Source organism: Narcine bancroftii, chromosome 4, assembly GCF_036971445.1.
Source record: "Narcine bancroftii isolate sNarBan1 chromosome 4, sNarBan1.hap1, whole genome shotgun sequence".
Classification (NCBI taxonomy): Eukaryota; Metazoa; Chordata; class Chondrichthyes; order Torpediniformes; family Narcinidae; genus Narcine; species Narcine bancroftii.
The window spans coordinates 314,677,700-314,703,757 of NC_091472.1; the positions used below are offsets into that span (position 1 = coordinate 314,677,700).

Here is a 26,058-nt window from a genome sequence, read left to right on the forward strand (position 1 = left end):
TTCCACCATCTCCCCAGGCAGCCTGGTCCAGGCACCCACTACTCACTCATTGTGCCAAAAGAAACTTGCCCCCCCCCCCCACCCCCGTATCTCCTTTAAACTTTCCCCTTCTCTAGGACTTGAAATTTAAAATCTAAAATCAAGTCAAAATTGCTGGAAATATTCAGTGGGTCAGGTTGGACCCTGTAAGGTTCTGATGAAAGCTCCTTGGCTGGAAACAGATATTTGAGAAAGGATGGACTGGCATTGGAGAGGGTTTGGAGAAGATTTACTTGAATTATACCAGGAATGAAAGGGTTAGTATATGAGAAATGTTTGATGGCTCTTGGACTGTACTCGTTGGAGTGCAGAAGGATGAGGGGGGGACCACATGGAGACATTTTGAATGCTTAAAGGCCTGGATGGAGTAGATGTGGCAAGGTTCTTCCCTATGGTAGGGGAGTCCAGGACAAGAGCACACAACTTCAAGATCAAAGGGTGTCAATTTAGAACAGAAATGTGAAAAAATTTATTCTGTGGCAGCAAGGCTGTTAGGTGTATTTAAGGAAGACATTGACAGGTTTTTGATTAGTCAAGGCATCAAGGGTTTTGCAGAGAAGGCTGAGGAGTAGGGCTGAGTGGGAGGATGGATCAGCTCATGATAGAATGGTGGGGCAGACTCAACGGGCCTCACTCTTCTCCAATATCTTGTGATCTGTGTTGGTTGGGCCACTGAGGGTTCCCAGTGATAATAGAGTATCCGGTGGTCCGTGACTGACCTCTATCTTCCCAAACCCTTTCCACCAGGAGCACATGATAGAATAAAGTCAGAGTGTGGTACACCAAAGCGCTGAAGAACCTCAGCAGATCACACAGGAAGTAAAAGGTAAAGCCAGCGTCTCAGGCCTGGGACCTTCATCAGGAATAAGGCGGGGAGGCAAGAGGTCATAGGGGGATGCAGATGGGAGCGTGGAAGAGAAGGAAAGCTGAGAGATGATAGTTGGAAAGGGCTGGGAAGGCTAGCTTTCTGATAGAAGAAGGGAAGTGGGTGGGGAGCTGGAGGAAAGGAGGCCGAGGGCTAGGGAAGGAGAGAGGCCAGGAGAGTGGGTTAACAGAAAATGGAGAGATTGGTGTTAATGTCGCCTGGTTGGAGGGTGCCCAGATGGTGTTGCTCCTCCACTTTGCAGGTGGCCTCAGTTGGGCAATGCACGAGGTCATGGATGGACATAGTGGGGTGGGAATGGGGCATAGAATTAAAATTGTTGGCCACTGGGAGGTCCTTGCCATTGCAGCGGACAGAGCCAAGGTACTTAACGAAACGATCTCCCATTCTGTGTCCAGTCTCCCTGGTGTAGAGGAGGTCACAATGAGAGCACTTGGTGCAGTAGATGACCCCTTCAGATTCACAAGTGAAGTGTTGCTTCCTTATGAAAGACTGGAGCTCCGAATGGTGGTGAGGGAAGAGGATTGGGAGCAAGTGGAGCATCTCCTGTGGTCACAGAGGTAGGCAATTAGTTGGAAGGGATGAGTGGATGAAAGGGTATCTAGGGAAGCAGTCCCTAGGAAAGGAGGAGGGGGAGGGAAAGATGTGTCAGGTGGTGGGATCACATGGTAAGTGATGGAAATTGCAGAGGATAATATGTTGGATGATATATTGACAAGTCAAAGAGTCATTTGACATGGAAACAGAATTTGGACAGCCACTTCAAAGAGCCCCCTTGACAACAATGGGTCAAAAGATTCCTCCTCTGCTCATCAACTTTGCCTTAAACCTGTGTGCCCTTTGCCTCCACACCTCAACTGCTCTATCACTGTTGGGCAGTGCCATCAGTGGTCTTGGCCCTAAAACCTCCTTTGCTCCACTTCTCTCTCCTCCATAAGACAATACTTCAACCCTTCCAAGCATTTGGTGGCCCTCCCTAACAACTCATTGGTTTGTCAAAGGAGCCATGTAAACGTCGGTGTTTGTTTGACAATGCTCCTGTTGATTCCGTGTTCATGTCTCTGTGCAATCTGTTCCTCTTTCAGACATTTAACAAGCAGGGTACAGGTGGGGTCTCCCATTACAATGCAGCTTAAACAACTACCTCACATCAAAGAAACAGGTATTGAATTTTAACCATGCTTTGTCACTCGAGAAATGTTCCACTCATAGCCTGTTGCTACGACATTGAATTAATTTCCTGAAAGGCACTGGGGTCTGGAGGAACCTTGAATAGACAATGGGTGATCAGCTTGATAAAGAGAATAATGGGAGCAGGTATTAAAACATAGAACATTACTGCAGAGTACAAGCCCTTCGGCCACAATATTATGCCGACCTGTATATTATAAAACCCATGATATCTGGAATTCAAGCAGCTGGCAGCCTCAAGCAACTAGCAAAAAAATTGAGGAAAATAAATGTTAAAAATTAAAATAAATAAGAATAAAATAATGGGTAAAAAATGCATAAGTTTAAAATTGTAAAAATAAACCTGTAACTAAACCTGTGGTGAAGATGGGAGCAAATATTCAGCCAGCGGAGGGCCTTGGTTGGGCTTTTCTCGTAGCAGCTGTTTGAATAAAGTTGCGTGAAACAGCGATGGCGTCGCCCAGGATGAAGAGCTGGTTGATGCCGCTCATCGTTGGGGCGACTCTCTTAAAGTGTCTTCTTATCCCTGCTCTGCAAGAGTCACCCAGGTCAGAGGCTTTATCTGTAAACTTTGTGGGGGGGGGGGGGGGGGGTTAATTATCTATAACGTTATTGTTCGTCTTTCAGGCAGCTCCCTGGAGGGGGAGGAACCTGCAAATGCGGTGATAGTTAAATGTTGTGAAAGAATGTGACTGAAAATAAAGTAAAATGCTTTAAGGTTTATATATTCATGTTCAGTGCAAGTACAGTACCCTGTATATTCTTGTTTTTTAAACTGTCTTAATGGAAGTCAGGCATTGTAAGAGTAAGTTTCAAGCTACCGGAAAATACACTTATCCGTCATCTACCAATCCCCATAAGTGCTGGATACCAGGGGTTTTATTATATACCTAAAAAAAACTAAATTCTTCCTACCTCATAACCCTCTATTTTTCTTTCATCCATGTGCCTGACTAAGAGTCTCTTAAATGACCCTATTGTTCCAGTCTCCACCACCACCAGTGCTACAGGTGCTCTGTGGTTAGTAAGGGATTTCTTAAGGTGGTAGATGAGTGGAAAAAAAGAGAACCAGTGATATGGGGGGGGGGGGGTAAGTAGACCATTCGGCCCATTGAATCTGTTTTGCCATTCTATCGTGAACTGATCCATTCTCCCACTCCCCACCTTCTCCCCATAACCTTTGATATCCTGATTATTCTGACAAATATCAATCTCTGCCTCAGGCACACCCAACAACCTGGCCTTCACAGCCACCCATGGTAGTAAATTCCAGAGGTTCACCACTCTTTGACTAAAGAAAATCCTGTTTTAAATGAGTGCCCTTCAATTCTGAGGTTGTGCCTTCTTGTCTTGAGCAGTGGTTCTCAACCTATTTTTTCTTAGTCAACCCATTTTGCCCAGGCTGGGAGTAGAAAACACCAGAGGACATCTGTAGAAAGTGAGGGGAGGAAGGTTTTGGGGAGTTATCAGGGGTAAGTTTTGTTTTTACACAGAGACTGGTAGGTGCATTCATTGCCAGGGGTGGTGGTACAATAGGGGCATTTAAGAGACACTTAGGCAAATGGATACAAGAAGAGCAGAGGGTTATGACATAGGGAGGGTTTCCTTTTGTTTTTGCCAGGCCAACATTGTGGTCCAACATTGGCAGATGACATTGTGGTCCAATGGGCCTGTATTGCTCTGTAATGTTCTATGTTGTATGTAAATGATGCAGCATGGGTTCTTTGGAAGGAGTTTAACAATGTGGAAAGAATGAACAAGCTTGTTCACTCAGACAGGTGTTCAAGAGAATTAAAGGAGATAGCAGGAAAAGTGGTGAGAAACTGTTTTCTCTGGTGGGCTAGTCCAGAACATTTTAATATTAGAGCCAGGCTTTTCAAAAAGGACGTCGTTAAACAGTTCGCAATAAAGGGGTAGGAGGGAAAACAGTTGTAGAGTCTGGGAGTAACCAAAGATGTTTGTTAAATTTAAGTGAAAATTTTACGTTGAAGTTTTAAGTTGTGACAAATTACTGAGCACACTGAGAAAGATTCTTTTGTGAGCAGATTAACAGATTATCTCTAACATTCCTATGGCCGTGTAAAGAGCACAATTTACAGGGTATAGGATTGCAATGAAAAGGAAGATATTAGCACCAAGCAAGGCCAACGTGAGAGCACCGCTGTGGGGTTCATTCAGCAGCCCGATGTTTGCAGGGTAGAAACTGCCTTTAAGCCAGTTGGTGTGCGCTTTCACGCTCTTACACTTTCTCCCCAATGGGAGGAGGGAGAAGACAGTGTATCCAGGGTGCACGATGTGTTCTTCAGTAGGTCAGCTGCCTTTCCCAGGCACTGGGAGATGTCGATGGAGCAAAATTTTATTACGTTGAGCCGCATTCACCACTTACTGTAGGGGTATTAAAGATCAAGATATGTTTCATCCTTCAGCCAGAGACTACTGCACAATGTTGTCCTGCATTTGAGGACTTCAGCTTTTCACCTGCTCCTGAGATCCTCAGACTCCACAGCCAGGATGCATAGTAGGGGGCAGGTGCTGGATGGGCATGCCTTTCCACCAGTTGTTTGCCCAGTAATCAGAGGTCCCAGATTTAATCCAGAGCAATCCCAGCCCCATCTTCTCCTAGCTGCCCAGATGGTTAGCCATCTCCTCTGATTAGCATTTGTGAGATCCATTCTTTGCTGTGTCATTGCACAAGACTTTCACATTATTACCCACTAAAGAAATGTTGTTTTTAAACTTTCACAGATGTGGAAGACCCCAAACCAATTTTTGAGAAGAAGCCACTGAACTGGGAGGAAGATATACAGCTGTACTTTAAATTTTTGGACAAAACGGTACCTGCTCATATTTTCGAACCAGACTTGCATTCAGTCTGGATATAAGATTCCGAAAATATGAAAATTCGTCCCCCTCTACCCAAAAAAACTCAACTAAAAAAAACTTCAGACATGCTTTGTTGCATGGTATTGAGATGCAGTGTGCTGCATTCCTGCTCATTGGTGCATGCATTGAGTTGGAACCTGCTGAGTCACTGCTGCCTTGCAAGGAATCGCTGCATAATGGGCTACTCATTTTAATTTAGACATGTAGCATGGTGTACTGACAATAACCACACCAGCTGTGCAAGTATAAGACAGCTTTAATAAACTAATATGTACACTACGAGGCCTTGTCTCTCTGCAAGATGAACCTGGAAGGCTAGACTGTAGCTCTGGGCTGCTTTATAGACAAGGTCACCGGGATGACCCCTGGTGACCTAGTGGTGTAATTACATATCACCACACATGTAATAGGCCCTTCCAGCCCATGAGCCCGGGCCATTCAATTACAATTGACCTACAACCCCTGTACGTCTTTGAAGGGCGGGAGGAATAAGCTTCCACATGACATGCTCACACTTGGGTGAATGTGGTGATCCCCACCCAAAAAGGCACTCAACCATCACCAACTTTAACTTTTAATGTTCACAGTAGAAGGCCCTTCCAATCCATGAAACCTGTGCCATCCAATTAACCTACCAACCTCGTACATTTTGGAGGGTGGGAAGAATCTGCAGCACCCAGGAGAAACCCCATGCAGACATGGGCAGAACATACAAGCTCCTTACAGACAGCGCTGGATTCGAACGTGGGTCGCTGGTACTGTAATAGTGTCGCACTAACCGCTACACTAGCCATGCCACCCAAATTGCTCCACTAAGAACAGATGTACTGTGGACGGTGTACTGACAGGTTGCATCTCAACCTAGTTTGGAAAGGTCTCCCCAGGAACACAGCAGGCTACTGAGAGAGGCCAACCCAGCCAGGTCCATCACAGGCTCCGATCTCCCAGCCATCGCAGACGTCTCTGTGAGGCGCTGCCTCAAGAAGGCAGCCAATACCGTAAAGAGCCCCCATCATCCTGGTCACAACCTGTTCTCGCTGCTCTCTTCGGGCAGAAGGTTCAGAAGCCTAAAGACCAGCACCTCTCGGTTCAAGAACAGTTTTTATCCAACAGCTATCAGGCTTTCGAACCTCCTCGTACTATTCTAACCATAAACTACTCTGGTACCAACAAAGAATCTCTCTGGATGACTGAAACATCAGATATGAGGATGCCCAGAGCATTGGTTGCTTTTTCCTTCCTATAGATGCTGCATTACCTGCTGAATTTCTCCAACACATTTGTGTATTGCTACTGAAAGAACACATTTTTACTGGCACTAGCTGTAACTGTGAATATTTAGAGAACATAGAACACTACAGTACTGGCCCTTCAGCCCTCAATGTTGTACTGACCCATATATTACTTTACAAAAGTACTAAACCCTCCCTTCCCATAACCTATTTTTCTTCCATCCATATGTCTGTCTAGGAGTCTCTTAAATGCCCCTGTCTCAACCTCCAGTACCACCCTTGGCAAGGAACAACTCTGTGTATAAAAAAATTCTTACCCCTGAAATCTCCCCTAAACTTCCCTCCCTTCACTTTGTACACATGGCCTTTGTTGTTTGCTATTCCCACCCCTGGGAAAAGGTACTGACTGTCCACCCTGTCTATGCCTCTCAGAATCTTGTAGACCTCTATTAAGTCTCCTCTCATCATTCTGCGCTTCAAAAAGAGAAGTTCCAGCTCTGCTAAGTTTGTCTCATAAGACTTATTTGACCAGAAACAACATGTAGCAGTACCTTTTCTGGCTACTGTGTCTTCAATCCTGTTTTCCCCATAGGTTGGTCAACTTCTTCTGGTTTCAAAATGCCTCTGGTTCAGTCATATGTCTCATCACATGAGATCATTTCTGTCTTTGAATTTCATAATGCCTTCTTCAACAGTATGAAGCATGAGCCAACGGACTCCGACCTGTCTACTGGCCATTTAATCAAAAGTCCTCCTCATTTGAATTTCAATTCTAACAACATAGTAAACAATCAAAGAGTCTTTTATTTAAACAGATGGCCTCCATGAGCAATCCCATTGTCCTGGATATTCCAGTGAACAAACACTTCTCGTTTTATTGGGGTAGCTTACCAGACTTTGCAACTCCAAAATGGCTTCTCTTTCTGAGTGTAATTGTGTGTGTCTGTGCGTCCCTGTATCCAAACCCACAAAAATAACTTTATTAATATATATATTTTATAACTGAAGATTAATACTAATACAATGTTGTCACACTTATGTGGCAGCAGTAAGTTTAGATTTTAGTGCCTCTATACATGTATATGACAATAACCTCCCATCATTAACTAACTCTGTGGTTCCTGATGGCTAGTTAGAAAGACCTGTGTAGATTCCCCTCCCCAAAGAGGATGGCGGTATTTATTGGGAGACCTTAAGAGACAACCAGAGAATAAAGTCTTGTCAATTGAAGTCTGGGATTGTATTGAGCCAACATTGCCTGAGTTGTTATTGCTTTCTACAGAAATACTGATGATGCATTTAAGGGAGTGATTGATAGGTTCTTGATTAGTCAGGGCATCAATAGTTATCGGAGAGAAGGGCAGGCAATGGGGCTAGTGGGAAAATGGATCCACTTGTGATTGAATGGCAGGCAGACCTGATGAGCTGAATGGCCTATTTATGCTCCTACTGTATGTGTTATGGTTTCAGGCCTGAGCCCTTCAACAAGGTATGAGCAAAAAGCAGGCAGGTACCTGAATAACATGGTGGGGGAGGGGCAGGGGAGGACTACAGGTCCATAGGCAATAGGTGGATAAGGGTGGGACAACAGAAGAGAAACAGGGAGGGGGCGATGGTTCTGTGAATAGAGAGGGAAGAGGGTGGAGAGCTGGAGGAAAGAAGACAGTGGGAAAGGGAAGGGAGGGAGAACGGGGAGTGGGCTAGCAGAAACCGGAGAAGTCGATGTTAATGCCGACCAGTAGGAGAGTACCCAGACCGAATATTAGGTGTTGCTCCTCCAATTTATGGGTGGCCTTGGTTTGGCCGCGCACAAGGCCATGAGTTGATGTAAATCTTGTGACATAGCAAGTTACTTTGCATAAGATGAAGGTGAGGTTTAAATAGTGCTATAGATTTTTGGAACGAGAGTAGTGTTCTGGTTAGGGCAGCATGGAGAGGCGCTGGACGTGCTCAGCAGTGGGTACGGGGAGTTGCAGACTCTGGGGGAGCAGTGGACTGGTGGGGGGGCACCAGAAATGGGGAGAAACACCCCTGCCCCTCATTGAGAGGGAGAAACAGAGGGGATGACCCTGCAGGGAAGCTGACCAAGGCGGTGGATGAGCGAGGAGCTCAGCAACTGAAAGACCTACACAAGCTGCAGGCGACTTGCAATCGGGGGGACCCACGTAGGTGGCAGACTGCTAGAGACTGGCTCATGGGAACTAGGTAAGGAACCGAAATTCAAGAGGATGTTAAGGGCAAGAAGGGCTCCTGAAGGCTTCCTGATCATGTCAGAAGTTCGGATCTGAAGCTCGGGTGGCTGATGGATCGAACGGGAGTCTGTGTGACTGTAGAGAATGCCAGTGCTGGAAGCGAATCCATGTGCTCTCAGTGCCCCTAAAGGGACTCTCAATTGCTTCTCTTTCTCTCATACTGTAAAGGAGTGCCAAGCAACACTAATGTGGCAGGCAGTAGGCAATTTCATGCAAAATTACATGTTCTGTACTATTACATGATGATAAAGGAACCTAGAATCTTGAGTGCAGTGGGAAGAAGTTGTATCAGGGTGATGTGGGTCCTTTCTGATCACTCCACATAGATGTCTGGAATGGACAGGAGGTTGGAATCATGCCCTAAATTGGCCTTTTGCATAACTGGACATTTCAAGTTACCAAGCCAGGAGAGGGAAAGGTGTGGACCACACAGAGTAAAGACAAACGGAGTGGAGTACGGACTGGAAGGGGTTACAGAGATAGCGAATGATGTAGGGAATGGAGGCAGCTGCAATGACATGAGGGGTGAAAGGACTGGAGTGGGGCAGAGAGAGATAGGCAGCAGTACAGGGACGAGAGAGAGCTAAAGAGATGAAGGGGTGTAAGGGTGGCAGGGATTTTCTGGCCATTCTCAACTTTTTTTGACGTGGCCCCCTTCGGACTCTGTTCAAAGTTTATGGGCCCCCTTCCCTGTGAAGCGGTCGTTTTGTTTTCTTCTATACTTTTCTCCTACCGACTACATATAAAATATCAAAAATATTTATGTTACACAAGTTGAAAAGAAAACAAGGCTTTTAAATGTGCTGTAGCCCCAGGAGGTCCATAGACCCCCTGCTGAAAATGACTAGACTAGAGGAGATTGACAGTAGCCAGTTGGCCCACCCCATACAGTTGACGTGGCGTTTAGCACAACACCATTACCGTGCCAGTGATCGGGACTGGGGTTCAAATCCCGCACTGTCTTTAAGAAGTTTGTATGTTCTCCCCGTGTCTGCGTGGGTTTTCCGCAGGGGCTCTGGTTTCCTCTCACCATTAAAAATGTGACGGGGGTGTAGGTCAATGGGGTGTAAATTGGGCGGCACAGACACGTGGGCCGAAATGGCCTGTAACCGTGCTGTATGTCTAAATTTTTTAAATTAAATTAAAAGTCCATCTTTGGGATGTGGGAAAAAAACAGATTTTGGAGGTCACGGGGAAATTTGAATACTCCTGAATCTCTCAAACCCTGAGGCAGCTGTACTACCCGCTGCCTGGCTGTGCAGCCGATCAGCTGAGATCAAATTGAAGGGCAGCACAGGCAGAGGGGACGGAATAGCTCCCATGTCTCTCTGTAGATGGATGCGATACCCACACTGTGCCGCTGAACAGAATCAGACAGCATGAATAGGCCTTAGAACCAAAAATCACCACAGCACGGAAATAAGCCCCTCAGCCCAACTTGTCTGTGCTGACCATGTTGGCACTTTGCGCTAATCCCATTTACCTGCTTTTGCTCCATATTCTTGCAAACCCTTCCCATTGATGAATCTGTCCAAATGTCCTACTTCTGCTCTTAGATCTTATGGTGACACCTGTATTTTTTTTTCTCTCTTGCTTGCGCTCCCTTTATCTGGCACCTGCCTATGTCCATAATTGTTCACCTCTCCCTGGTTCACCCAGTGGCCCCCGTCCAATCCCTCCCACCCTGTCCTCATTATACTGGCCATCTCCCTCAGCACAGCCAATCTGAAATTCCGACTGTTCTTTTTCTCCCACCGGGGTTGATCGGCCCTCCAAGTTCCTCTAGCAGATTGCTGTTGCCCTGTCAGTTACCTCACCTGGGGATAACAATGAAATGGGTTACACAAACACTACAGTAATCTCCTTTCATTCTCCCACATGCTGCCTCAGATTTGACCACCCACCGACAGACAGCAGCCAATTAACCCACCGTCTTTCCGATCTGGGGGAAATAGAATCAAGATTCCTTTATTTTCATGTAATGGGACAGAACGTAATATTACACAAAACTGCCTACTGCCTGGCTACGTCTGTGACTGTGTTTAACCCACTTCTACAGCTCGTTCCTCTGAGTGAAAAAGTTGCCTCAGGTACCTCTTAAATGCACCCAGTGACCCAGCCACCTAAGGCAGCAAATTCCAGATATGGCACCAGATGTGCCCTTCTGGCTAAAGAAATAACTAGGCATCCTTCAATCCTGAAGTTGTGCCCCCATGGCCTAGACTCCCCTATCATGGGAAACAACTTTGCCACATCTAAAGGGCAGCACGGTGGGCGTAGCGGTTAACACAATGCCGTTTCCGCACTGCTGATCTGGACCGGAGTTTGTACATTTTACCCTTGTCTGCTGGGGGCTCCGGTTTCCTCCTATTCAAAATGTATTGTGGTGGTAGGTTGATTGGGTGTCATTGAGCACCACCGGCTCGTGGGCTGAAATAGCCTGTTACCATGCTGCATGTCGAAAATTTAAATTTACTGTCCAGGCCTTTTGCGTCCTGCATTTCCATGGGTGACTGAAAGGCGGGTAGGGAGGGATGCACGTGGAAGGGAGCAGTCCCTGCCGGACACAAATGGTTGGGGAGAGCTGGAAGGGTGATGGGGTCCAAATTGCAGATGGCGGAAATGACGAAGGATACCAACAGTCACTGACAGTGCGTCTGGTCTTTCAGGAGGCTCTGAAAGCAGACTACAGCAGCTACGTCAGACACCACCCCGAACTGAAGTGCATCCTGGCAGACTTCCTGCAGTCACTGCTCCTCCGCAAGCCACAGGACGTTCTCACCTTTGCTACAGAATATTTCTCTTCCTTCTCCACCTTCCAAGCAGATCAAGCACCTATCCTGACCTCCAGCAAGGCAAACCCCTACAAACAACCTTAAATTCTCATTAAACTGCTGAAGTGCGCACAATTGGCTTTGGTCACCACTCTGGGATGTTTTGTTTTGTGGCCACATTGAATTGTGCCCAGATAAGGTGAAAAATACTGTGCTGCATGCTATCCAGGAGAGGCAAGTTCTGCAAAATAAAAGTTCAGAGTATGGTGTTTCAGAGAAAGTTCCATTAAAACAGTGCAAGGACAGTATCATTTTGTATGAGAACTTTTCAATAGTCTGATAACGGCATGGGGAAAGAAAAAAAAGTCCATGAATCTCGTAGTGCAATGTCAAACGTGCATCTTCTGCCTGACAGAAGGGTGTAAAAACTCAGAAATGCTGGAGGAACTCAGCAGGTCTCACAGCATCCAAAATTGGCTTGCCCACAGAAGGCAGAGAGCTCTAGTAGATAAAATGTATTCTGCCTGGAGGTTGGTGGCTCATGGGTTTTCCGGTACCCCCTGCCCTTTGTGGTCTTGGATGAGGAAGTGGAGGAGGCGGGGTGGGTCAGTACGTTTGCGGATGACACAAAGGTTGGAGGCGTTGTGGATAGTGTAGAAGGTCGTCGCAGATTCCAACAGGATAAAGTGAAACTGAAAGTCTGCAGACGCTGTGATTGTAGTAAAATGCTGGAGGCATTCAGCAGGTCTCGAGGCCTCCTTAGGAGGTAAAAATATAGAACTGACGTTTCAGGCCTCAGCCCTTCTGTACTGACAATAACCACAACAGCAGTGGGAGTATAAGACAGCTTTAATAAGCTAATATGTACACTAAGAGGTCTTGTCTCTCTACAAGACGAACCCGGAAGGCTAGACTGTAGCTCTGGACTGCTTTATAGACAAGGTCACCGGGATGATCCCTGGTGACCTAGTGGTGTAATTACATATCACCACACCTTCTTCAAGGTCTGAGTAAAAAGAAGAGACGAGTTCCTGATTTACAAGGCTGGGGAGAAAATGCAGGGGAAAGAACAAAGACCAACAGACTGTGTTCATTGTTCATGGGTAGGAGGGCAGGAGAGGGAAGGTGAGAATTGATCAGAGGAGAGGGTGTATTTGTGAATGCAGAGCTGAAGGAAAGGAGACAAGGAAAGGGGAAGAGAAAGACAAAACTAGAGGAAGATACTGAGGGAGGAGTTTGGGCGTAACAGCCTTTATAAGGATTTCCGGGAGAGAGGAGTCACAGGTTCAGGGGATGGGCCTGCTCATACAATACATACGTATAGTGGTGGCACCACAGGGGGCTAATTGAATTCAGAGACGTCAATGCCATCAAGTTGGAGGGTGCCAAGATAGAATACAAGGTGTTGTTCCTCCACTTTGTGGGTGGTTTCAGTCTAGCAGTGCATGAGACTATGGACAGACATATCGGCATAGGAACAGGGGGGGGGCTATTGGTGGCCACTGGAAGGTCCCTGCTTTTGTGGCAGACAGAGCTGAGATGCTCGCCAAAGCAATCTCCCAGTCTGAGTCCAGTCTCTCCGATGTAGAGACCACAACAGGAAAACCAGAAGAAGTTGTGATCAGTATGGCTGATACCAATCACCGAGAGATGTGAATGGTGGAGATAGGGTACAGAACCACCTCAAGGGGATCGCAAGGTGGAGCAAGACAGGTGTAGTGGAGTTCAGGTCCACATCAGAAGACACAGCAATCATTAATAAAATCACTAAAATGCTAATGGAATTCAACAGGTCTTGTAGCGTCCATAGGAAGTAACCAACGTTTTGGGCCAGTCATCAATAGATTGAGGTACATCTCGGGACTGTTACCGAAAAAGGAGGAGCGTGGGACTTGAGAGAGCTGGGATTGTCGGGAGCCAGCTGGAGGTGAATGCTTTTAAAAAGCAAGTTAATGATTAAACAGAATGGTGATTGGTGGGAGGAGTAATAAAGATAAGGGGCAGTGACAAAAGAGGGGTAGCTCAAGCGGAGCGGCCAGTGTGTGAGAGGCTCAGGGTAAGAGTGGGACTTGGAGGCTTTGGCTCATGAGGCTTTAACAAGCTTGATTCCACTAAGGTAAGATCTTAGAACTTAAATTAGGAAGGGATAATGGAGAGAGCAGCTCGGGCAGTCGAATGCTCCGATTGCAGGATGTAGGAAATCTGGGACAGCACAATTGTCCCTGATGATTGCACCTGCAAGAGGTGCATCCAGCTGCAGCTCCTGGGAGGCTGTGTTAAGAAACTGGAGCTGGATGAACTCGGGATCATTCAGAAGGCAGAGGCAGTGATAGGAGCTTCAGGAAGACAATCACCCCTAAAAGTCAGAAGACAGGTAACTGGGTGACTGCAGGAGAGGGAAGGGGAAGACAGTGCAGAACGTCCCTGTGGCTACTCCCCTCAACAACAAGTCTACTGTTTTGGATACTGTTGGGGGAGGAACAATCTACCAGGGTCAAGTTGTGGTGGTCACATCTCTGGTTCAGAGGCTGGCCCCTTGGCTCAGAAGGGAAGGGGGGTAGAAGAGATCTTCGGTAATTTGGGACTTGTTGGTTAGGAGAGCAGATCAGAGGTTTGGTGAACAAGATCGAGGCTCCCGGATGGTATGTTGCCTCCCAGGTGCCAGCGTCAGGGACGTCTCTGATCAAGTTCATAGCATTCTAGATGGGGAGGGTGTGTAGCCGGATGTTGTCGTCCACGTGGCGACCAATGACATGGATAGGAGTAGGGATGAAGTCCTGAAAAGGGAATATAGGGAGATAGGAAAGAAGTTAAAAAGCAGAACCTCAAGGGCGGTAATCTTGGGATTGCTGCCTGTAGGAACAGGACGTTGTGGCAGATGAATGCGTGGCTGAAGAGTTGGGGCAGGGGTTCAGACTTCTGGATCATTGGGAACTCTTCTGGGGAGGGTCTGACCTGTACAAAAAGGATAGGCTGCACCTGAACTGGAGGGGGACCAATATCCTGGCAGAGAGGTTTGCTGGAGCAGTTGTGGAGGGTTTAAATTAGTTTGGTGGTTGGGGGTGGGGGGGGGGGGAGAATCAGAATGTGAGGGGAGAGACTAGGGTAGAAGGACAAAAGCAATGATCCTATGTGCTCTGAGCTAGTGAGGAAGGACAAGCGGGGACAAAACAAAGGCAGCCAGTTCGAAGGGTTGAAATGTTTCTATTTCAATGCTAGGAGTATGAGGAATAAAGGAGATGAACTTAGATCATGGATCAGTACGTGGAACCACGATGTTGTGGATGTTACAGGGACTTAGCTGGAGGAAGGGCAGGATTGGCTGATGCAGGTACTGGGGTTTAGGTATTTTAAAATGAATAGGATGGGAGGTAGAAAGGAGGGGAGTAGCATTACTGGTCAGGGATAGAATCACGGCTATAGAAAGGAAAGAGGCTGCAGAGGGAAGGTCCACTGAGTAGGTGTGGGTGGAAGTCAGACATAGGAAAGGAGCTTTCACTGTGCTGGGCATAGTCTATAGAGCCCAAAATAGCCCTCTGGACACTGAGGGGCAGATAAGCAGGCAGATTTGGGAATGGTGCGAGAAATACAGGATTGTAGTTATGAGGGATTTCCACTTCCCCAATATTGACTGGCACTTCCTGACTGTGAAAGGGATGGATGGGGCTGAATTTGTCAGGTGTGTCCAAGAAGGATTCCTGGCACAGTCTGTGGACCGACCGACGAGAGGAGAGGCCGGACTGGATCTGGTTCTGGGTAATGGACCTGGTCAGGGGGCGAACCTCTCAGTGGGGGAGCATTTTGGAGAGAGTGACGACAACTCCCTGAGCTTCAACATAGCTATGGAAAAGGATAAAAGTAGACAAAATGGGCAAGTGTTTAACTGGGGAAGGGCTAATTATGAAGGGACAAGGCAGGAACTAATGAAAGTAAATTGGAAACAGATGTTCAAGGGTGAAAGCACAAAGGTAATATGGAGGAAGTTTAGTGACCATGTGCTGTGTTCAGGATAGGTTTGTCCCACTGAGAGAAGGAAAAGGGAATCGTGGCTGTCAGGCAACTAGTCAAGAGGAAGGAGGAAGCAGGAAACAAGAAGGGCTCATGAGAAATATATGGTAGCCAAGGTAGGACCCACATTGGCCCCCTCAGTGACTGATGTCATTGGCGTTAGCCAGACCAGAGGATGGGGGAGGCGAGCATTGAAGACCTCTACTTGGTGAGGTGCAGCTTCTAGGGAGTGGACCACCTCCATGATCCTGGTAAAGGAGGCATTATTCTCCTCCAACAGTCTCTGTCGAGTCGCCCTCGACCGCAACCCTCACACGCAGGCATCTCAGGCGAGTCGCTCCACCTCGCCAGTGGTCACCCCAGCTTTAATTGTGCACGGGTGTGCTAGTTCTCGCAGTGCCCCCAGGTAAGTGTTTGCCATCTCACCTGGCTGCCGTATCCTGATACTGAGCAGGTACCAGGCATAGAGTATGTTAGTTGGGGGCCGGTACATGGCTTCCAGGGTGGCCATTGCTGGTTTGAATCTGTGTAGTCTCGGATAGCCTGGAAAGCGCGCAGGCCCCGCTTGGTGTGAAGTGCATGAGTTTTTTTCTGGTTTGTATTGACGACCTCAGCCTGCGCGTGGATGACCACCTTGATCGCGTGCTTCCAGATCTCGAAGTATGCTGGACCGTCTGGATATTGAGGGTCGATATCCAGCCTCTCGATGGTGTCGAACTTCTCCGTGGTCTTCTAATTTTAAGCTCATTAAATTCTGAGCAAATAATTCTGATGCAAAGTCCACAAACTTCAACTAGCTTAGACTTGTACACACCAGGTCTCAGTGTATTGCTGGCTCCACATGTCTGACTGTCCCCGAAGGGGCTGGCTCGAGTCTTTAGACAGGAGGTGATAGATAGCCGGCAGGTGGGGCCAGCCTCCCAGGTTGCTTACCAGCAGGTACACTGATTGCCCACTGCAGCAGGCCGGTAGGAGTGTGGCTATAGTAGTGGTTGTATCACCACAGCCAAGAAGGAGCTTAAGAAAGGATTTAGATCTTAAAGAGGGCAGGAGAAAGCCTTAGCATATAGGATGAAGGAGAACCCCAAGGCATTCTATGCGTATGTGAAGAACAGAAAGATAATGACGATGAAGCATTGTGGTTTTTAAGATTTGTATGGACACGAGTATCTGATTTTCAAATGAAAATGTTTGCAAAGTATTTAACCCTGAAACTCGAAAGCAGTAAAAGTGCAAAACTTCAGGATTGAAGGGCGTCCATTTAGAACAGATGCAAAAAATATTCTTTTGATGGTGAATCTGTAGAATTTGTTGCTATTGGTGGTTATGAAGGCCAAGTAATTGGATGTATTTAAGGCAGAGATGGATCGATTCCCTGGCTAATCAAGAACCCAAGGGTTTTTCCCATTTAAATTATTTATTTTTAATGTCCAAATACTTGTTCCGCATATATATCACTTGTCTGTATGTGCATTATGTCTGGTTGCGTGTTCACACTGGGGACTGGAGACTGCTGTTCCTTCGGGTTTTCCTTGTGCAATCAGATGATCAATAAACTTGAACTGTTATTGGGACAAAGCCAGGGAGTGGGAAAACAGATCAGCTCATGATTAAATGATAGGCCTGAATGGCTCATTTCTAATCCTAGGTCTTAGGCCAGATTTGAAAAAAGTCTGGTGATACTTTTCCCACTTGAACTTAGTGCATTGGTTTCTCCTCCCCTAAACCACTTCTAAAGTTAAGGCCATCTCTGGCAAGGACTTTTTTTTTTAAGTCACGGTTTGCCTGCCAGACATGGTTAGATTTTTAAAAACAAATCTATGGTAATATATGCTGCCATAAACAAATTGCTCCTGTCTTCCCATTGGACATTTTATTTTGAAATAGACTTACAGGACTGTAAGAGGCCCTTTTCAGTTCATAATCCCTTGCCCGCCCCCCCCCCCCCCCCCCCGGTACGTTTCAAACAGAGAGAGGAAACCAGAGACCCTGAGGGGAAAACCCATAGAGACACAGGGAGAACATACAAAGCCCTTGCAAACAGCTCAGAATTTGAACCCCAGTCCCAATCGCTGACACTAACCATGTTGCCCAAAGTACAATCATTTTTAGACAGATTTGTAAAAGCCAAAAAAAAACCCAAACTGCCTGAGAAACAGAAAAAGAATGGTTAACATTCATGTCTGAACCTTTCAAGTCTTGATTGGGAATGTAAACCATTCTTTTACTCCCACTGATGAATTTGACCTGCCAAGTTCCTGCAGCAGAGCGTTTGCTCTAAATTTCCTGACGTTTTAGCAGCTTGGCTTCATACCCGTTTTGAAGTTGATCAGCAAGCCAGATAGGTTTCGTGGTTGTAAGTTTCCAGAACATTCTGAATATAATAAAGAGAAGCAGAGGGGCTTAGATGTCAAGAATGGCAATAAAATAAAACATTGGAAAGTGTATGATCATGCACTTTGGTAGAAGGAATAAAAGGGTAGAAAATTCTAATGTGTAAAGGGTCTTGGGAGCTCTCATGCAAGAGACCCTGAAGGCGAACCTGCAGGTTGAGTCAGTGGTGAAGGCAGCGAATGCAGTGTTGGCATTCATTTCTAGAGGAATGAGATACAAGAGTAGGGATGTGATGTTGAGTCTTTAAAGGCACTGGTGAGGCCTCTTGGAGTATAGTGTACAGTTTTGGGCTCCTCATTTAAGAAAGGATGCATTGGTGTTGGAGGGGGTTCAGAGAAGATTCACAAGAATAATTCTTGAAATGGAAGGTTTGCATATGAGGAACATTTGACTGCTCTTGGATTGGGCTCCTTGGAGTTCGTGAGAATGAGGGGGACCTCAAGCATTGTGAATGTGGAAAGGTCTGGACAGAGTTGTTTCCCATGGTAGGGCATAACATTAGGATTGAAAGGATGTGGAGGAATTTCTTTAGCCAGTGTGGCAAATCTCCAGAATTTGCTACCATGGGTGGCTGTGGAGACCAGGTCATTGGGTGTATTTAAGGCAGAGATTGATAGGTATTTGAATAGTCAGGTATCAAAAGTTACAAGGAGAGGGTCTGAGTGGGAGAATGGATCAGCTCATGGTGGAATGGCAGAGTAGACTCAATGGGCTGAATGGCCTACTTCTGCTTCTAGATCTTGTGGAACAAAAGGCAGCACCATTCAAGGAATTAACAATAAATAGACTAGTCACTTAAGGTATTAAAATTAAGTTTTATTGATAAAAATCTAATTTCTACAAAGGATTGACTCAATGAAGCAAATGCAGATCACTGCCCAGGAGGAAGGTGGTGGAGAGCATTGCCAATTTCTTGGCTGGTGATGGTGCGTCTCTTGCTGCAGAGGGACAACCTGGCTGCCTCGGTTGCTATCTGCTCCAGAGAGTTCATCCGTACAATACCAACAGAACCATGTTCTGGGTGCACCTGTGAGAAAGATTTGAAAAGGTTGAGATTTAAAATGAAGACCTTGGATCACAAGACCAAGGAACACCATCAGGCCCACCACAAAAATTAGCTGGGACGGTTTTCCTCTCAACCCCCTAACCTTCAGCACTTACTAATCCAGAGGAAAAAGTCAGCTGACTGGAGGAAGAGAGGTCAGGTGACCTGAGGAGGAGCAGCAGCAGAAGTTAGAATTTTAAAGATGGGCCAAGGCTGGAGGAAGCACGGGTGGGACATTTTTGTCAGTGTGGGGAAGTTGGGCCAAGAGGACCTTTTCCACAGCACGGCTACAAGATCGGATAGTTGGAATCTTTTCTACCTGGGTAAAAATGGTGCACATATTTAAATGGAGGGGTTGGGAAGGGAGGGGTTAAAGGAGAATGCGAGCCATTTTAAAAATATATAGGGGGTTGGAACAGACTTCCATGCTAGAAGCAGACAAACATAGAACAGAGGCTTCGATGCCAAATTTGGAGGGAATGTTGTATGGTTAAGATTCTCCAGTGGAGAACAGTCCCATAATACAAATGCAACTTCAACAACTCCAATGTAGAAAGGTTGTTTCCCCTGGAGGGAAACAAGAGGACAAAACCAGCAGAACAGTTGACATTAGACTGTTTATCGAGCCAGCAATCAGGACCAGCGTTCAAATCGCACACTGTTTGGAAGGAGTTTGTATGTTTTCCCTGTGTCTGCATGGGTTTTCCCCGGGGGCTCCACTTTCCTCCCACCATTCAAGACATACGGGGTTGTAGGTCATTTGGGTGTACTCAGGCAGCACAGAATCATGGGCCAAAAGGACCCATTTCCATGCTGTAGGTTTAACTTTTAAAATTTAAAAAACCTTAGGATTGAAGAGCATCTCACTTTGAGAATTTCTTCAGCCAGAGGGCAGCAGATCTGTGGAATATGTTGCCTCAGGCAGGTGTATTTAAGGGAGAGATTGATAGGTGAACCAGGGCATCAAAGGTTACAGGGAGAAGGGAAAAATGAAAGAGGAAACTCATTGGGCTGAATGGCCTATTTCTGTTCCTATATCTTAGTCAATTAACAAACAGATACAAAGGACTAGTTCCACATTAAAAATAATGTTTTTTTTTATATATACACAAAAATGCCTTCATAACTTGCTGAGTTTTTTTAGTGAAGGGTGGAAAGTTCAGAGAGAGTGACATCAGGGATAAGTGGTTTTTTTTTTAAAAAGTAGACAGTTGTGGGTGCCTGGAACACCTCGCCAGGGGTGATGGTGGAGGCTAGAACATCAGTCTCTTAGACAGGCACATGGATGGAAGAAAAAGAGGGTTACAGGGTAGGGAGGGTTTTTTTCAAGGAAATATAGGTCAGCACAACATCAAGGGCATGAACTGTTCTATGAACTAAATCAAAAACATCTGCAGGTTTTCATGTTTAGCCTCCCCTCCCCTCCCCTCCAGAAGATGCTTTTTGTTGTCCATCTAATGAAACTTTACATAACCAGTTCCCAGTAGACTGGGCTCACACCCTAGCCAGAAATCAAGCTGAAACCCTACCTGCTTCAGCACCCTGAAGATATAGGAGGAGTATCGGCTTTTCCGCTTGAAACTCATCCTCTTCTTAGCTCTGACCACACCACGCAATTGTTGGTATTTTACAGCAAACCTCATTCTGAGCCAAATTTTGAGGAGACACGCACTGCCTAAACTAATCTCTCCAATAATCACCGAGGCCTGTTTTAAACACTCTCCAATCAGCAATTAACAATGTCAATGCATCACAAAGTCATTGTGACATTTTAATTGCCTCTATTAAAGTTCAAATTGATTTTCTCCCAAACTAAGAGGAGAGACGCTGGGTTTAAAGCAGCCATCATTTTGGGCTGTGGCCCCTTAGGGTTTTGTTCAAAGATTATGCCCCCCCCCCCCCCCCCTTTCCCTGTGAAGCAGTCAAGTTTTAATAGCTTCTGTATGTACCACCGAGAATGGCTGGTCTAAAGGAAGCTTCTTAGCCCCTCTGCCCTCTCCCCATCACTTCTCAGCTTCTGTCTCTCCCACTGTCCCATCTGTTATCTCTTATCTCCTCCCCCTTGCCCTTTCCTTTGTCCTCTCCCCCTACCTTTCTATTCAGGAGTCCGCCTGCTTTTCCGGATGAAGGGCCCAGGCCTTTTACTTCCTGCGGATGCTGTGTAAACGTCTGAGTTTCTCAAGCACTGTAGTGTACTGCATTCAACCCCAGCATCGGCAGACATTCGTGTTTCCCTCCAAAGATCTGTCCCTCCCAGGAATGGGAATGGAACAGATTCACCTGGATGCTGCCAGGGCTGAAGGGCTTGAGTTTTAAAGGGAGATAGAATGATTTGGGATTCATTCCCAGGCGTGTCGGTGGCTGAGGGGCGACCCTCTGGCCTCTATGTTGGAGAGACTGGGCACAGACTGGGAGATCACTTCACTCTGTCCATATCAGTAACAGGGACTTTCCAGTGGTCAACCATTTTATTTCTGCATCCCACTCTCAGACTCACATGTTTGACCATGGCCTCATGTACCTTCCCACCAAGATCACCCATAAGTTGGAGGAATAACATAACATAACATAACATAACAATTTACAGCACAGAAACAGGCCATTAGGCCCTTCTAGTCCGCACCGAACCAAACACCCCTTTCTAGTCCCACCTCCCTGCACAATGCCCATAACCCTCCATCTTCTTCTCATCCATATACCTGTCCAACCTTTTCTTAAATAATACAATTGACTCCGCCGCCACTATTTCTCCCGGAAGATCATTCCACAAGTCTACCACTCTCTGAGTAAAGAAGTTCCCCCTCATGTTACCTCTAAACCTCTGCCCCTTAATTCTTAACTCATGTCCTCTTGTTTTCATCTTTCCTCCTCTTAACAGAAATAGCCTATCCACATCCACTCTGTCTATCCCTTTCATAATCTTAAATACTTCTATCGAATCCCCTCTCAACCTTCTACGCTCCAAAGAATAAAGACCTAATCTGTCCAATCTCTCCCTATACTCTAGATGCTTAAACCCAGGTAACATTCTGGTAAACCTTCTCTGCACTCTCTCCACTCTGTTTATATCCTTCCTATAATTAGGCGACCAGAACTGCACACAGAACTCCAAATTAGGCCGCACCAACGTCTTATACAATCTCAACATCACCTCCCAACTCCTATATTCCATGCAATGATTGATAAAGGCCAGCATACTAAAAGCCTTCTTCACCACCCTATTCACATGAGTTTCTACCTTCAGGGAACGATGTACCGTTACTCCTAAATCTTTCTGCTCTTCTGTATTCATCAATGCTCTCCCATTTACTACGTATGTCCTGTTCTGATTCTTCTTACCAAAATGAAGCACCTCACCCTTATCAGCATTAAATTCCATCTGCCATTTTTCAGCCCACTTTTCTAATCAAGCCCAACACTTGATTTTCCTTCTGGGCACTCTCCAGCCGTATGGCATTAACATCGACTTCTCCAGTTTATCTTTTTTTTCTTTGGCTTGGCTTCGCGGACGAAGATTTATGGAGGGGGTAAAAAGTCCACGTCAGCTGCAGGCTCGTTTGTGGCTGACAAGTCCGATGCGGGACAGGCAGACACGATTGCAGCGGTTGCAAGGGAAAATTGGTTGGTTGGGGTTGGGTGTTGGGTTTTTCCTCCTTTGCCTTTTGTCAGTGAGGTGGGCTCTGCGGTCTTCTTCAAAGGAGGTTGCTGCCCGCCAAACTGTGAGGCGCCAAGATGCACGGTTTGAGGCGTTATCAGCCCACTGGCGGTGGTCAATGTGGCAGGCACCAAGAGATTTCTTTAGGCAGTCCTTGTACCTTTTCTTTGGTGCACCTCTGTCACGGTGGCCAGTGGAGAGCTCGCCATATAACACGATCTTGGGAAGGCGATGGTCCTCCATTCTGGAGACGTGACCCATCCAGCGCAGCTGGATCTTCAGCAGCGTGGACTCGATGCTGTCGACCTCTGCCATCTCGAGTACTTCGACGTTAGGGGTGTAAGCGCTCCAATGGATGTTGAGGATGGAGCGGAGACAACGCTGGTGGAAGCGTTCTAGGAGCCGTAGGTGGTGCCGGTAGAGGACCCATGATTCGGAGCCGAACAGGAGTGTGGGTATGACAACGGCTCTGTATACGCTCATCTTTGTGAGGTTTTTCAGTTGGTTGTTTTTCCAGACTCTTTTGTGTAGTCTTCCAAAGGCGCTATTTGCCTTGGCGAGTCTGTTGTCTATCTCATTGTCGATCCTTGCATCTGATGAAATGGTGCAGCCGAGATAGGTAAACTGGTTGACCGTTTTGAGTTTTGTGTGCCCGATGGAGATGTGGGGGGGCTGGTAATCATGGTGGGGAGCTGGCTGATGGAGGACCTCAGTTTTCTTCAGGCTGACTTCCAGGCCAAACATTTTGGTAGTTTCCGCAAAGCAGGACGTCAAGCGCTGAAGAGCTGGCTCTGAATGGGCAACTAAAGCGGCATCGTCTGCAAAGAGTAGTTCACGGACAAGTTTCTCTTGTGTCTTGGTGTGAGCTTGCAGGCGCCTCAGATTGAAGAGACTGCCATCCGTGCGGTACCGGATGTAAACAGCGTCTTCATTGTTGGGGTCTTTCATGGCTTGGTTCAGCATCATGCTGAAGAAGATTGAAAAGAGGGTTGGTGCGAGAACACAGCCTTGCTTCACGCCATTGTTAATGGAGAAGGGTTCAGAGAGCTCATTGCTGTATCTGACCCGACCTTGTTGGTTTTCGTGCAGTTGGATAATCATGTTGAGGAACTTTGGGGGACATCCGATGCGCTCTAGTATTTGCCAAAGCCCTTTCCTGCTCACGGTGTCGAAGGCTTTGGTGAGGTCAACAAAGGTGATGTAGAGTCCTTTGTTTTGTTCTCTGCACTTTTCTTGGAGCTGTCTGAGGGCAAAGACCATGTCAGTGGTTCCTCTGTTTGCGCGAAAGCCGCACTGTGATTCTGGGAGAATATTCTCGGCGACACTAGGTATTATTCTATTTAGTAGAATCCTAGCGAAGATTTTGCCTGCAATGGAGAGCAACGTGATTCCCCTGTAGTTTGAGCAGTCTGATTTCTCGCCTTTGTTTTTGTACAGGGTGATGATGGTGGCATCACGAAGATCCTGAGGCAGTTTACCTTGGTCCCAACAAAGCTTGAAAAACTCATGCAGTTTGGCATGCAGAGTTTTGCCGCCAGCCTTCCAGACTTCTGGGGGGATTCCATCCATACCTGCTGCTTTGCCACTTTTCAGTTGTTCAATTGCCTTATATGTCTCATCCAGGGTGGGAACCTCATCCAGCTCTAGCCTTAGGGGCTGTTGAGGGAGCTGGAGCAGGGCGGAATCTTGGACTGAGCGGTTGGCACTGAAAAGAGATTGGAAGTGTTCTGACCATCGGTTGAGGATGGAGATCTTGTCGCTGAGGAGGACTTTGCCATCTGAGCTGCGCAGCGGGCTTTGGACTTGGGGTGAGGGGCCGTACACAGCCTTTAGAGCCTCGTAGAAACCCCTGAAGTCGCCAATGTCCGCGCTGAGCTGGGTTCGTTTGGCGAGGCTAGTCCACCACTCATTTTGGATCTCCCGGAGTTTGCGCTGAAGATGGCTGCATGCGCGACGGAAGGCTTGTTTCTTCTCTGGACAGGACGGCTTTGTAAGGTGAGCCTGGTGGGCAGCTCGCTTCTTTGCCAGCAGCTCCTGGATTTCCTGGTTGTTTTCATCAAACCAGTCCTTGTTTTTCCTGGAGGAGAAGCCCAGTACCTCTTCAGTGGATTGCAGTATGGTAGTCTTCAACTGATCCCAGAGGGTTTCAGGGGACGGGTCCGTGAGGCGGGTTGCAACGTCGAGCTTTGCTTTGAGGTTTGCCTGGAAGTTTCCTCTCGCTTCGTCTGACTGCAGGTTTCCAACATTGAACCTCTTTCTGGGGGCTTTATTGTTCCTGGGCTTTGGCTTGAAGTGAAGGTTGAGCTTGCAGCGAACCAGCCGGTGGTCAGTGTGGCATTCCGCGCTGGGCATGACCCTGGTGTGGAGCACATCTCGTTTGTCACTTTCTCGCACCAGGATGTAGTCCAGGAGGTGCCAGTATTTGGATCGGGGATGCATCCAGGTGGTCTTAAGGCTGTCCCTCTGCTGAAAAAGGGTGTTTGTAACGACAAGCCGCTGTTCTGCGCAGAGCTCCAACAGGAGGCGCCCGTTGTCGTTGCACTTGTCGACACCATGCTTGCCCAGGATTCCTGGCCAGGTTTCTGAGTCTTTGCCGACACGAGCGTTGAAGTCGCCCAGGATGACAACCTTGTCGGCTGTAGGGGTGCGTTGGATGAGGTTGCGCAGGTCGGTGTAGAACTTGTCCTTTTCTGCTGGTTCCGCCTGGAGGGTTGGAGCATAGACACTGATGAGGGTGATGCGACGCTTGTTTTGAAGTGGGAGTCGCATGGACATGATTCGGTCCGAGAGGCCTGTCGGAAGGTTTTCGAGTTTGGAGGCAATGAAGCTCTTGACCATGAAACCTACACCAGATAGGCGTCGTTCATCCGAAGGCTTGCCAGACCAGTAGAGTGTGTAGCCCGCGCCGCGTTCTTGGAGGCTGCCTACATCTGCCAGGCGGACTTCACTGAGAGCGGCTATGTCGATGTCAAGTCTGAGGAGTTCATGTGCAATGAGGGCAGACCGACGTTCAGGTCGGTGGCTGTCAGCCTTGTCTAGCATGGTTCTGATGTTCCAGCATGCTAGCTTGAGTTTGTGAGCATCTTTTGAGGGGGAGGACGTGGAGGGGGAGGACGTGGAGGGGGAGGACGTGGAGGGGGAGGACGTGGAGGGGGAGGACGTGGACCTGTCCTCTAGCCTGCGCAACGGAACTTTTAGGTGGAGTGCAGTGCGCGCAGTACTGGCCCCACCCTTTACACCCATGGTTCGTGTGCCGTGGCCAAGCAAGCTGGGACGTGGCAGCGAGGTCCTTGGGTCGTAGGTTTTATATCGGAGTGGCCTTCTCCTATGCAGGTTTCTTACCCGGGCTGGAGGGGCCTGCCTCCCCTCCTAGGTCGGTCCATACTGCCCGGACCGGGGCCGAGGCCGCCGCAGTTCACCCTGTGCCTGGATTGGGGCCGCCGCCTCCCACTCTCTGCCCGGATCGGGGCCTCCGCCTGCCTCACACGACCGAGGCCGGGGCCGCCGTCTCCCCCTTGCTCCTGCCCGGATCGGGGCCGCCGCCGTCTACCCTTCGCCCGGACCGGGGCCGGGGCCGCTGCTGCTCTCCCTGTGCCTGGACTAGGGCCGCCGCCTCCAACTCCCTGCCCGGATCGGGGCCTCCGCCTGCCTCACTCGACCGAGGCCGGGGCTGCCGTCTCCCCCTTGCTCCTGTTACAGCAC

General features: G+C 47.6%; 2 protein-coding genes across 5 annotated transcripts in view; one reads left to right on the plus strand and one right to left on the minus strand.

Annotated features, from left to right (window-relative positions):
- The window catches only part of catip (ciliogenesis associated TTC17 interacting protein), a 42,014-nt gene extending 30,452 nt beyond the window's left edge, over positions 1-11,562 (plus strand). For all 4 annotated transcript variants that reach the window (XM_069935980.1, XM_069935978.1, XM_069935981.1 and 1 more), the window contains 3 exons: positions 2,008-2,084; positions 4,859-4,947; positions 11,150-11,562. In XM_069935980.1, the coding sequence (XP_069792081.1) occupies positions 2,008-2,084; positions 4,859-4,947; positions 11,150-11,359 (376 nt within the window). In that variant the 3' untranslated portion in view covers positions 11,360-11,562. The remainder of the gene's footprint in view (positions 1-2,007; positions 2,085-4,858; positions 4,948-11,149) is intronic.
- A 6,889-nt stretch (positions 11,563-18,451) lies between these two features.
- On the minus strand, positions 18,452-20,433 carry LOC138760219 (histone H2B-like). The gene is made up of 2 exons (XM_069930558.1): positions 20,231-20,433; positions 18,452-18,683 (listed from the first exon to the last, which is right to left on the minus strand). The coding sequence occupies exons 1-2, from the start codon at positions 20,342-20,344 to the stop codon at positions 18,528-18,530; spliced, it is 270 nt and encodes an 89-aa protein (XP_069786659.1). The 5' UTR covers positions 20,345-20,433; the 3' UTR covers positions 18,452-18,527.
- Between the last annotated feature and the right edge of the window lie 5,625 nt (positions 20,434-26,058).

What these genes read in the sequence shown, in the direction of transcription:
- LOC138760219 (XM_069930558.1), bottom strand. Translation starts at nt 20,344, where the DNA reads ATGAGGTTTGCTGTAAAATACCAACAATTGCGTGGTGTGGTCAGAGCT. An exon ending in TCTTCAGGGTGCTGAAGCAG is followed by an intron (nt 18,684 to 20,230) that starts GTAGGGTTTCAG and finishes TCTTTCTCACAG; the next exon opens with GTGCACCCAGAACATGGTTC.